The sequence below is a fragment of the Rosa rugosa genome, chromosome 6 (assembly GCF_958449725.1).
Source record: "Rosa rugosa chromosome 6, drRosRugo1.1, whole genome shotgun sequence".
In the NCBI taxonomy this organism is placed as follows: Eukaryota; Viridiplantae; Streptophyta; class Magnoliopsida; order Rosales; family Rosaceae; genus Rosa; species Rosa rugosa.
The window spans coordinates 13,110,772-13,123,896 of record NC_084825.1 but is presented as its reverse complement, the minus strand read 5'-3'; the positions used below and the strand labels follow the sequence as shown (position 1 = coordinate 13,123,896).

Genomic DNA, 13,125 nt, shown 5'->3' with positions numbered 1-13,125 from the left:
TAGTTGTACTCTTGCCTATACTCTTTTCCTAGTACTTCTATGCTCTAGTGCCTATATGTTATTGTTCACAATTTTATCGAAACATATTATGTTTAAAGAGCATGATGTTGCATTAACCACATGGTCCATGGATTAAGCACATGGAATATGAAACTTATTATTTTAAGCAAAATCTTCCTAGCACATGCCACAAGCAAATTCAATTTTATTCTACAGATTACAACTTGGAAATTCATAAATAAGTACGGCCAAAGATTTATCAAACTCATTTACATCAATTTTTTGATATTGGAAGTTCTAGCCTAGCTTTGGCTAAATATCTTGCATCAAGATGATGCGGCAGGCATATGCTGACCTTCTTGGGGAAGAACTGAAGAAGGAATTGGATTTCATTGTTTCTAAGGATGGCGTTGATGTTACAGCTACGTAGTTACTCCTTCTTGGAGTTTGCCTCTGTTGTAGATTCATGCAAGCAATCATTAATTACTTGCTATAATCGAGCAGCTTATATTCAGTAGTTAACATCAATCTGGTCTAGTGGCACTTTAAGAAAGAGAAGCAACTAATTCTGCTTAATACTTATATTATGAAAAACTTGAATCTTAATATTCTGTTGATTGATGGCAATTTTGATTTCTAATGCATTCTTGAAAAAGTTTGGTTGCGTGTATTTCATTGCAGTGATCATATGTGGTGGTTGACGAGAGTCTTCTAATTTAGGGGTCGTTAACGGGCCGGGCCGGGCCCGGTCCGGCCCATTCATAGCGGGCTTGGGCCGGGCCGGGCCGGGCCTTGCTATATTTTTAAATAATAGCGGGCCGGGCCGGGCCGGACTTTATTAAAAATAGACGGATCCAAGCCCGTCCATATAAAGCGGGCTTTGCGGGCTTTTTCGGGCCGGGCCGGGCTTGGCCTTGCGGGCTTTTTTGGGCCGGGCCTTGCGGGCTTTATGTATAAATAAATATTTAAAGACACAAATATATATTTTTTTTTAATCAAACTTTGGAAATTCATTGGATAATGATCAAATACAATCAAAGATAACATATCTATAATTCTATATTGTACCAAAAAAAAATCTTTATTTATATATAGATACTAATTTATTGATAAATAAATTTTTAAAGGCACTAATTTTTTATAAATCTATATTTATACATCATACACTCCAAAGAGCAACATATAGCAATTCATAGAAAATGAGAAAACTGACCGTTGGATGTGATTATTACAATAAAATAAGAGTGTGGTTAAAAATTTAGTCAATTTCACCATAGTTTCAAACCCGATCGGATTGGTCAACTGTAGTCACTTGCATGTTTTATTGGTTGACCGATGGCGTGATGAACACAAAACTTGCTTATTTTTTTACATCACGTTTGTAAATATTTCATCGATGGATGTGTGTGGACATAAGATAAAAAATTTCAATTTTTAATTACAAATACGTTGGCCTATACTAATTTGTCTCCTAAAGTTGTATGACTTACTCATTGCATTTAAATTGTTGAGGTCCATTCTAAAACAACCGTGAAGTGGAAGATGAATTTGGAGAAACCAACCGCTCGATTGAGAGATTGTAATATTTTATGGTGGATGTAAAAAATCTAGCCAATTTGGTTATCGTTTCGAATTCGATCAACTAGGTCAAACGTAGTTACTCTTATAAACCTATATTTATATATCATACACTCCAAAGAGCAAACCCTATCAATTCAAAGAAAATGAAAAAACCGACCGTTGGATGAGTTTATTACAATAAATTATGAGTGTGATAAAAAATTTAGCCAATTTCACCATATTTTCGAATTCGATCGGATTGGTCAACCGTAGTCACTTATATGTTTTCTTGGTTGACCGATGGCGTGACAACCGCGAAACGTGCTTATTTTTTCACATCACGTTTGTATATATTCCATCGATGGATGTGCATGGACATAAGATAAAAAAAATTAATTTTAATTACAAACACATTGGCCTATACCAATTTTCTTCCTAAAGTTGTATGACTTATACATTGCATTTAAATTGTTGAGGTCCATTCTAAAACAACCATGTAGTGGAAGATGAATTTGGAGAAACCAACCGCTCGATTGAGAGATTGTAATATTTTATGGTGGTTGTAAAAAATCTAGCAAATTTGGTTATCGTTTCGAATTCGATCAACTAGGTCAAACGTAGTTACTCTTATAAACCTATATTTATATATCATACACTCCTAAGAGCAACCCCTATCAATTCAAAAAAATGGAAAAACCGACCGTTGGATGATTTTATTACAATAAATTATGAGTGTGGTAAAAAATTTAGCCAATTTCACCATATTTTCGAATCCTATCGAATTGGTCAACCGATATATATATATATATATATATATAAACACACACACACACACACACACACACACACACACACACACACATATATATATATATATATATATATATATATATATATATATATAAACACACACAAATATATATCTATATGTGTGTATATATATATTTATAAACACACACACACATATCTACATATATATATATATATATATATATATATATAAACACACACACACACACATATATATATATATAAACACACACACACACACACACATATATATATATATAAAATATTTTACGGGCTTTTACGGGCCGGGCCTAGTGTTGCGGGCTTTTTAACGGGCCGGGCCGGGCTTTTAGCCCTCAGGGCCGGCGGGCCTCCATCGGCCCACTTGATCCGCGGGCTTTTTGATGAGGCCTGTTCTAATTCATTAGAAAGTAGCGTGAGTCTCTTTAGAGGTTGCTGCAGGATCAGGCTCTATCCGAAAAGCATTTCTATTCATCAAGACTGATCAATGAGACGTAATTGTACTTTGTACATATGTAATAATGTTAGAATTGTTCAAGTAAATCCCTATTTGTGTGTTTGACACGTATTTGTGTGTTTGACCCAAACTCTAGGTTACTTGACCTAGTGGTAATAGGGTTTTAATTAGAGAAAATCTCGGAGAATATCTTAGAGATATCCATTCATTGTATGATTACCTTTCCTTGTACAATTCAGATTCTATGCATTGTAATCTATATAGAGAGGCCCCTATTATCAATGAGAACAGACAGAAATTCTCTCTCAAATATCATTTCCCTAAAACACGTTATCAGCACGAAGCCCTAACCCTGAAACAAATAGCCAAACCCTGATTCAAGAAGCTAAAAACCTTGAATCCGAATACAAAACCGGCGGCGCCTTTTCTGCCTCCACCTCACACCTTAAAGCACTCAATCCCAGGAGTCCAAAACCAGCGGCGCCACCCCAAGAACCGGATGGAAACCTACCGAACCGGCCACCGGAAGCTCCATACAACCCGCAGCATATATTCCACCGGTTCACCATCTTCCGGACATCCAATTTCCAACCGGAAGAAACATCACAAAAACCGGTCTAAAAAGTACTGAACCAGTCGACTGATCTTCGTCCAGAAAAACCGGCAGAAGCAGAAAGAAAGAAAGAAAAGGACGCAACCCAAAGAGAAGAAAAGGACTGGCCCAAGCACTTGACGCAGCCCAGAGGCCCACTGCCAAAGACAGAAATTCTCTCTCAAATATCGTTTCCCTAAAACAAGAATAAATAATTAAATACGTGTATCATTTCCCTTTTCAAATTTTGTAACTTAGAGGAAGTACTAAAATATTCAGTTTCAGAATAGGGCGTACATATTAAGGTTAGTATTTTGACTTTAATTGATCATAGACGTACAATTAGAAACCAGTTTAATGAAATAAATAGAAAAATGAAAGAATTCTCATTTTCATAAGTTCCTCTGTAAATTTAGAAAAATAGTTGGAAGTATTGGAGTATCCTCAATTTAAAGACCTATTCACTGAGGTCTCAAGTATCCTTAATTACATGGATTTTCTATATTTTTCAGCCAATTCCCTTAAGAAATCCCACCCATTGCTTCAATTAAATCCCAAATGTTGTTTCACCCTGTGTAATGCTTGTGCCTGTGGTAGCCTGCATTAAGGGAAGCAAATTTTGCTCAGATGTGTTCTTTTACAGTGGTTTGAAGCAACGCTGCTGCAGTTTCAACTTCAAGTTTTAAAGTGCGAGAATCAAGGATTTTATTGTGAGTCTTCCTTGCTTGAAGATTTTCCAGTTTAGGATTTTCTCTTTGTTCTAAAATCTGCAGATATTTTGTTTACTAGGGTTGACATTTGTAGACATTTGGTTTTTTCTCCCAAAAAAAAAAATTTGTAGACATTTGTTTTTTCCGCACCTTTATTCTGTGTCATTTGTTTTGATTTATGTATTCAATGACAAACATATAATTATTTTCTTGTTTATCTTTATATCAATAGTTTGATTTTCAAACCTAAGGATTGTACTATATAATATATTGGTATACTTGACCAACTTTGCAAGTAGTGATGAATATGCACTCTTTGGTTCTGGTTGTAAGACAGACATTGCTGTACTATGGAATGTTTGGTGAGGCTGCTTCTTAGATACCAATATGTAGGATTTGTAAAAAACCTTGTATATTTTGTTCATATCTAGAAATACAAGAATATTAATATAATCTGAACCAGTGTGAGAATTTAACAAAAATTTCAAATGACAAAAATAACAAGCATAATATAATATTTGGAAGAACCTAAAGGCGTTTCATGAGTTTCTTTTTGTTATTGTGGAGAATATTGATGGCAATCAGTTAGGCACTGCAATTAAGGTAGTGCATACAAATGATCCAGTATTAATATTTGGCTTCTAGTTCATTTCTTTGGTTTCACTTGTTATTTACTACTATAAATGTTTCTGGGTGATTAACTTATTAATGTTATACATTTAGATTGTTGCTTCCGTTTACAGTGGGAACTATAAACTCTCCATGCCACTTGAATGCTTGCAGATTCGGGCAAAGTTGGGTACATGCTGATCTGACTGACTTTGAGATGACTGCAAAAAGCTAGAAGTTAGGGTATGTGCTATTTCCCTAGTACTCATGTGTTGTACTTGTGCCCATATACTTTTCCTAGTACTCCGATCCATGCTCAAGTGCATGCATACATCTCATTGTTTACAAGTTTTTGAAACATATCACATTTAAGAGGCATGATGTTGCATTGTCCACATGGTCATTGTGTTATGCCAATTGAATGTGAAACTGTCACATTAAGAAAAATATTCCTGGCACATTTACATTCCAGAGCCAATTAAGTTGTCATCTATAGATTATAACTTCTAAATACATATACAAATTTGGCCAATGATCCGATTGGATCATACACATCATTTTTTGGTATCAGCTGGCGTTGGCTAAATTCGGGTTCAAGGTGATGCGGCAGGCATGTGTTGACCTTCTTGAGGAAGTACATAAAAGCTGGTTTCCTTTGTTTCTAAGGATGGAATTGAGGCTGTGAGTCTGCTTCTTGGAGTTTGCATATGCTGTAGATTCATGCAAGCAAGTTGGTGCTGTAAATATCCAATGAACACCACTTAGATTTATCCACTGATGGATTTTACCTATTTCAAAGGTATGATCTCTGGTTAAGTAAGTTTAAATTAAACATGATTAGCTCTTAACCTTTTAGTATAATGTTCCGTTGCTTATGTAGTTGGAAGGTTACCAGCAAACATACGGTGATATACCTTGAGAGTGGTGAGACTCTTATGATGGTCTGAGCAAGCAATTGGCGTGATTCCCCTGCTATACACCAATTTATATTCTGTTCCCTTTTCCTCCAACAACCTTAGTGCCACAATAAGATATGATTCACATGAGTGGTTAATTAGTACTTCTAGCACATCAAAAAAAAGGATGATGGCAATTTTTATTTCTCATCTGTTCTTGAAAAACTTTCATGTCTTTTTCATTGTAGTCGTCTAGTGGGGTGGTTGATCAAGAGTTTGCAGCAGATGTAGCCATAGGCAAGTGGCATGATACTAGTGCTTCCCTGATTGAGGCTCCAAATATAATGAGGCCGATATCTAAGGCTTTATTGAGTTCCAAGGACCGATTTATATGCAAGTATTTGCAATCATGTAGGAATATAAGCCTGTATCTTTGTCTTTTCCTTGCTTTTGTAACGCAGACTCTCACAGCAAGGAAGTAGTAAAAATATAACTAGTTCATCAGAGCTGGTGTTGTATGCTGAGGTTGTTTCAAAAATAGCAGTGCAGTGGTTATGGAGATTAGCCTAGTAAAATCAATAGATATTCAAATATCAATTTGCTAGCTTATTTTGTAGTGTCCTGATATTGATTCTTCCTCACAGAGTTTATGAGGTAATGAGAAGGATTGAAATAACTCAATTTGATTACCAATTTGCATTGAATTAAGTAGATGACCTTTGAAGGGGAAGTGCATTAATTGCATTAGAAGTAGTACTTGGATCACTAGATGAGAAGGTGAAATTGGTTCGTTGAATATGCATGGTAAATGGAGCATGACAGAGTTAAGTTGATGAGATAATAGATAGACCTGGTGCTTATCTAAGATGACTTGCAAATGTTCAAAAAAAAATCTATGATGACTTGCAAATGTCGTGATCGCTTTTTCTATATCGTGCTAATCATGTCCTTACTCAATTTCTGAATTTCTAAATTAGTTTTTCACTAAAATGTAAGGCATACAAGTGTGTATCCACTTAAGCATCACATAAATCATTTCTTCTTTTGTTAATGTATATCATTTTATTCCCCATTTAAGATCAAACCAAAAAGAAATTGAGTAATCTAGAAGTTGCAACTGCATGATTGGGTTCAAATGACCGAATCCATTCATTATTCAACTTGCATGATTGGGTTCACATAATCCGTTCGTTGGTTCCATAAGGCATCAAGTAGAGTAACAAGAGTACAAGACTCCAATCCGAGTCCTGTCAAAAACAAAAAGTTTTGGTCTGAAAAAAAAAAAAAAAAAAAAGTCAACAACCTATTGCCAACCACTTCACGCCGAAATGCGGGCGTAGCTTTCAACTTTACGTTCACATAGCAAACACTTGGAAGCTGCCTCGTAGATGCGATGCAAAGCACAAGGCCTAATATATCAAACAATATGAGAGCATGACTCCCTATTAATTCTGAGTTTGTTTAGTCAACTAGGTTACATAAACAAACAATAATATGACCGCTATGGCAGTTGAAGCAGCTTCTTCCTCTTCTTCTTCTTTCTCCAATTCATACACATATGATGTCTTTTTGAGTTTCAGAGGGGAGGATACTCGCTGCAATTTTACTGATCATTTGTACAACGCGTTGCGTCACAAGGGAATTAACACCTTCAGAGATGATAAGCTTCCAAGAGGAGGAGAAATATCGGTGGAGCTTGTCAAAGCAATTGAGGAGTCCAGTGTTTCAATCATTATCTTCTCTGAGAACTATGCATCATCAAGGTGGTGTTTGGATGAACTGGTGAAGATCCTTCAATGTCGAGCATCAAACAAACAAATGGTTAGACCAGTTTTCTACAAGGTGGATCCCTCGGATGTACGAAATCAAAGAGGTAGTTTTGGTGAGGCATTTGCTAAACTCGATCAATGCAGATACAAGGATAGCATCGGCAAATGGAGGGAAGCTCTTTCAGAAGCAGCAAATTTGTCTGGATGGCTTTTTTCGGATGGCGAGTATGTTTCGAAATCCCACTATATATAGCTAGTTGGCTGATAGTTTTGTATCATTGTATATTTAGCTCTCAACATGTGGTTAAGACTTTATAAATTGGTATGCTGTTAAATTGATAGGTATGAATCTCTGTTTATTGGCAAGATTGCTGAGGAGTTGTCGTCCCAAGTACTAGTCAATTCTGATAATTTGATGGTCGCTAAGTATCCAATTGGAATTGACTCTTGTAGACAAGATGTCCACAAACTTTTACATATGGAAGAAAATAATGTTCGTATGGTAGGTATATGGGGTCCTGGTGGAATAGGAAAGACCACAATTGCTAAAGCTGTGTTTAACTCAATTCGCTGTGAGTTTGAAGGTAGCTGTTTTCTGGCCAATGTTAGATCAAATTCGAGTGTCCAAAAAGGCCTAGCCCATCTTCAACAGATACTTTTGTTTGATATTCTTGGGGACTCAACTTTGGAAGTGCACAATGTCGATGAAGGAATATGTTTTATAAGGAAAAGGATGCGGTATAGAAAAGTTCTCTTAATTATCGATGACGTGAGTGATTCGAATCAATTAGACAACTTAGTTCTATCATCTGATTGTTTTGGGCCAGGCAGTAGAATTATCATAACAACAAGAGATAAACATTTGTTAATAGCTCATCAAGTTCAGTCAATATACGAGGTCAAGATGTTAAATGATGCTGAAGCTATGGAGTTATTTAGTTGGAATGCATTCAATTGTAATGGACCACCAGATGATTTCATGGAACTTGCAAATCGTGCAGTACGCTATGCTCAAGGTCTCCCATTAGCTTTGATAGTTGTGGGTCGTCATCTATTTGCTAGAAGGAAAGAGCACTGGGACGATGCATTGGATAGTTATAAAAGAGTTCCTCACAAGAATATTCAAGACATTCTCAAAATAAGTTTTGATGCTCTAGAAGAAGATTATGTAAAAGAACTTTTTCTTGACATTGCTTGCTTCTTTAAAGGTGAGGATGTACATCATGTGATAACAATACTAGTAGCTTGTGACTGTAACCCAGTGATTGGTATCGAAATACTCAAAGAAAAGGCCTTGATAACAATGGACGGACATAAGATCATGATGCATGACTTGATAGAAGAAATGGGTAGAGAATTAGTACGTCAACAGGGTGAGCCCGGCGAAAGAAGTAGATTGTGGAACTACGATGATGTCGACCATGTTTTAATAGATAGTACAGTAAGTACTATCTTATCCAATACGTAATTAATATTTCTTATTGAAATCTTGAAGCTAGGAAATTTTGAAACACATAAGCTTATGTACTTGTGCTTTCCTAATTACTACATATGTTAATAATTATTGCTTTCTTTCATTTTGCAGGGAACAAAGAAAATAAAAGGCATTAGACTAAAATGGGAGCAAGAAAAAGATGAGATATGTTTGAATTCTAAAAGCTTTTCTAGGATGAAAAATCTCAAATACTTGTCTATCAGCAAGAGGGTACAGTATTTTGGAAACATAGATTATCTATCCAATGAGTTGAGGTGGCTTTACTGGTACGGATGTCCGATACAGTCATTTCCTTCAAATTTTCATCCAAGGAAACTTGTTGTGCTCAAAATTCCTTACAGCCCTCGCATCACACGACTATGGGAGGGACTTAAGGTACTTTTATTTAATAATCTATGTTTATTTTTATATAAACTAGCATTCTTCATACATGCTCTGCATGTGTAATATTTTTTTTAAAGAAAAAAAAAACAGATATTGTAGAGAGAAAATAGTGAGAGAGAAAACTGGAGGTTGTAGGATAATTTAAAAAAAAAAAATATTTTTAATGAAAATTCATTTTGTGATTGTCATATTTACCCTTATGATTTAATTTATTCTTAAAGTTTTTTAATCTTTTAGGGTTAAATTTGTCAAAATTTTTAGTTTTAGCTAACAAACCTCTTCTCTTAATAATAGTATAGATAAAGCTTGGTTGATTGGTGTCAAGTACTAGAGCTTCAGGTTAGCTAATTGTTTTTTTTTTTTTTTGGTTTACCTTGCCACACAGAATTTCCCAATTCTAACATCTATGAATTTAGAAGGTTGTAAATCCCTAAGAGAACTTCCAAACTTCACCGGAATCCCCAACTTAGAAGAGCTGAATTTATATGGTTGTGAAAGTTTAGTTGAGGTTCATCAGTCCGTTGGATGCCTAGATAAGCTTGTGACCTTATGTCTTGAAGGCTGCAATAACCTTGTTAAGCTGCCCAGCGAAATTAGCTTGAAATCTCTCCATGCTATGGATCTTAAGTTTTGCACTAAGCTAGAGGAATTTCCAAAAGTTATTGGAAAGATGGATTCTTTAAGAGAGTTGATCCTATCGAATACTCATGTTAAAGAATTGCATCCTTCAATTGGGAATCTCATTGGGCTTAGACAGCTATACCTAGATCATTGTCAAAATCTTACTACTCTACCATGCAGCATATATGAGTTACAAAATCTAGAGATCTTAAAGGTGAGTGGATTCTCAAAATTTGTTACATTTCCAAAATTCAAGGGAAAGATGAATTCCTTAAAAGAGTTGTATCTAAGAGGCTGCTATATTGAAGAATTGCATCCATCAATTGGAAATTTCACTGGGCTTAATGAGTTGAATCTAGCAGATTGTAAAAATCTTACAACAATACCATGCAGCATATATGAGTTACAAAATCTAGAGATCCTAGATGTGAGTGGATGCTCAAAACTTGTTACATTTCCAACAAAAGCAAGCATTTCACATGACCATGACAGTGGTTCACTAGCGCTTCCCAAGCTCCGTGTACTCAAAATCACCGGATGTAATTTATCAACTGCTGATTTCATTGGGAGTCTTGATTGCTTGGAAACATTAAACGAACTTGATCTCTCAAGTAACAGTTTTGTTAATATTCCTGCACTAGGCAAATTTGTCAGCTTGCCAAGGATTGACTTGTATAGTTGCACGAGACTTCGAGAGATTCCAGAGCTTCCACCAAATATACTCGAGGTAAATGCGGGGGATTGCAAATCACTGGAGAGATTTTTGATATTGCCCAAGTCTTTGAATATGGTAGAGATAAACTTGTGGAATTGCCATAGATTTAGTTACAAGCTGGGCTATGACATGGAGAAGATGGAAAATATTTTGCTGAATAATCAGGTCTGTTTTTTCTCTTTCTCGTTTTGTTTTATGTAATTTCATTATTTATGATGCATACACCTTATTAATATGGGGTGAGACAAGCCTACACGTAAGGGGTCTCTCACCTGAATTCCTATTGCTGAAAGAATAAGTGCGGTATTGACGTAGTTGACATTTTTATTGCAGCACAACTCCCGGTTTAGTCTTGTATTACCTGGTAGTGAGGTTCCGAATTGGTTCCATCGTTTGAAGGAGGTTGCTACTAATGAAAACGGCTCGTCCAGTACATGTGCATTTTCTTTTGAAATCCCAAGCAAATTGAATTGGGAGAACATAGGAGTGGCTGTTTGTTCTGTTGAGAAAACTTTTAGTGTTTTAACTCATCATCGAGCTGATATTTCCATCAATGGGGTACTCATAGAACAGTGTTCCAAGTTGCCGAGTTGGCGCAGTTCCAGTTGGCGCAGATTAACGCCAGACCATATGTGGCTAACTTATATTCCATTATCTAATGAGATAAAGGGAAAAGTGGATCAACAGGGTTGGTCGCGTTATCAGTGTCGAATTGAATTTTACCCTGCTGATCAAATTAAAAGTTGTGGAGTTCACCTCGTATGCCAACCTCGCATGCTAGACTGGCTTTCGTGGATTTCGTCTGCGAATCCAGAACAAAAGACGCCTCGTAATGGAGCCAATGACGATTATGACCATGAACAAGAGCAGCAGGAACAACCAATTCCTTCAAAACGACACTGCACTGAGGAGCAACCATCAATGCCTTCCTTCCCCGATTACTCTGCATCTGCATCTGCATCCACCTCAAATCTTGATCTTCTTCCCAATTCGCTGCGGACTCTCGCGAATTTTGATCCTACCTAACGAGCCAGTACTCCATAGTTCCTACAATAATATATGCCATGTTCTTTCAGAGACTCTCGCTGCTATTTTCAGGTTTGTCTCTCTTCCCTGTTTTAAAATTCTGCAGATTTCATGTTTTTATACGAATGATTGTTTTGTGGTATCAAAATTGGTAAATTTGCCTTCAATTGATTCCATTCTTGTAGGAGAATATTGCTGGTAATCAGCTAGTCTATTAAATCTTCCTCCACGGGTTACATCTCGGAATTTCATAAATGTGGCCAATAATTTGTCAAACTCATATACAATATGTTTTTGGTATCAGAAGTTCTAGCCTCGCTGTGGCTAAGTATCTTGCTTCAAGGTGATGCTGCAGGTGGATGCTGACCACCTCGAGGAAGAAGGAATTGGTTTTCGTTGTTTTTAAGGAAAGAATTAATAGTTTAATACTGTGAGTCTCTTTAGAGGCAGCTGCAGGATCAGGCTCTATCCAACAAGTATATCTTTTCATCAAAATTTAGGTGTATATGTGTAATCCACTTAGAATAAAAACCTTTCCTTTTTCAATTTTTTTTTTTTTGTAATTTAGAGGAAGTATTAATTTTTTTTTTTTTGATGAAAAGAGGTCAGCCCATTATATATATTCAGCAAACAGTACAAAAACGAAACACCCCTAAGGGGTCGATAGAAAGAATCGTTCCTTAGGGAACCCTAAACACCTATTCTATTACAAGAACAAGCCCCAGGCCACCCAGAGTACACCCACCTTTTGAGGAAAATAACGCACATTTATTTCAAACAAAGATCAAACATCCTCCGAAGCAAAAGTAAAATGAACCCTCAGAGAATGTGATCTTTGCGACCTGATAAAAAACTAAAAACTAGGAATCGAAGATGACAAGTCACCATCCATCCCTTCCAAAATTATGCAAGCCCAGGCCCACCAGCAAGCATCAGCCCACATGGCAATTACGAAGGCCACCCCCAGAAGTACTAAGGGCACCCCACCACCATCTCCGAGTTGCCTCGCCGCTGCAAAACTCGGCCACACAACCACTGCTAGGCCACCACGACCAAGACGATTACCACCCCAGCCGCCGGCAGCGCCAGCGAAAACAGAGCGGGCCAAATCACCTTCCTTCACCATCTGCAGGTCGCTACCCTCATCTCCAAGAGGAATAGATCCCAACCAGAAGCCGTCACCGCCTCCAGGCGAAGGCTGAAAGCCAGCCGTGCGTTCAAAACCACCGGCAGTTGTCACAGCCACCTTCGATCTAGAAGAATGCATCGGGTAGAGATCAGCCCGAACCGTACCGCCTCCTCCATCGAAGACCACCCTACCCTCGTCGAGCGAACGCCACCAGACATCACCACCGCCAATAGGAACCATCTTACCACCGCACTGGTCGCTATCACCACCATAGGTCGACGGATCAAGAGCAGATCCATCATCACCACCAGACCAGATCTGGTCACTCAAGATTCTAGGACCAATCCCACCA

The 13,125-nt window shown here is 37.1% G+C and overlaps 1 protein-coding gene and 1 long non-coding RNA gene across 3 annotated transcripts in view; both read left to right on the top strand.

The window, feature by feature from the left end:
- The window catches only part of LOC133714601 (uncharacterized), a 64,340-nt gene that overhangs the window by 19,093 nt on the left and 32,122 nt on the right, over positions 1-13,125 (top strand). The window lies entirely within an intron of this gene.
- LOC133717285 (disease resistance protein RPV1-like) lies at positions 7,073-12,133 on the top strand. 2 transcript variants are annotated; one of them, XR_009849504.1, is made up of 6 exons: positions 7,073-7,628; positions 7,746-8,844; positions 8,989-9,273; positions 9,668-10,783; positions 10,952-11,716; positions 11,949-12,133. XR_009849504.1 is itself a non-coding variant. In XM_062143974.1 (5 exons), exons 1-5 carry the CDS (start codon positions 7,129-7,131, stop codon positions 11,642-11,644), a joined length of 3,693 nt encoding a protein of 1,230 aa, XP_061999958.1. In that variant the 5' UTR covers positions 7,073-7,128; the 3' UTR covers positions 11,645-12,133. The 2 variants fall into 2 exon arrangements, 1 of the variants encoding a protein (XP_061999958.1); XM_062143974.1 differs by having other exon boundaries at positions 10,952-12,133.

Coding starts and splice junctions, on each gene's coding strand:
- LOC133717285 (XM_062143974.1), top strand. CDS start 7,129: ATGACCGCTATGGCAGTTGAAGCAGCTTCTTCCTCTTCTTCTTCTTTC. Junction 8,845..8,988: donor ATGTTTTAATAGATAGTACA/GTAAGTACTATC, acceptor TTCATTTTGCAG/GGAACAAAGAAAATAAAAGG. Junction 10,784..10,951: donor ATATTTTGCTGAATAATCAG/GTCTGTTTTTTC, acceptor TTTTTATTGCAG/CACAACTCCCGGTTTAGTCT.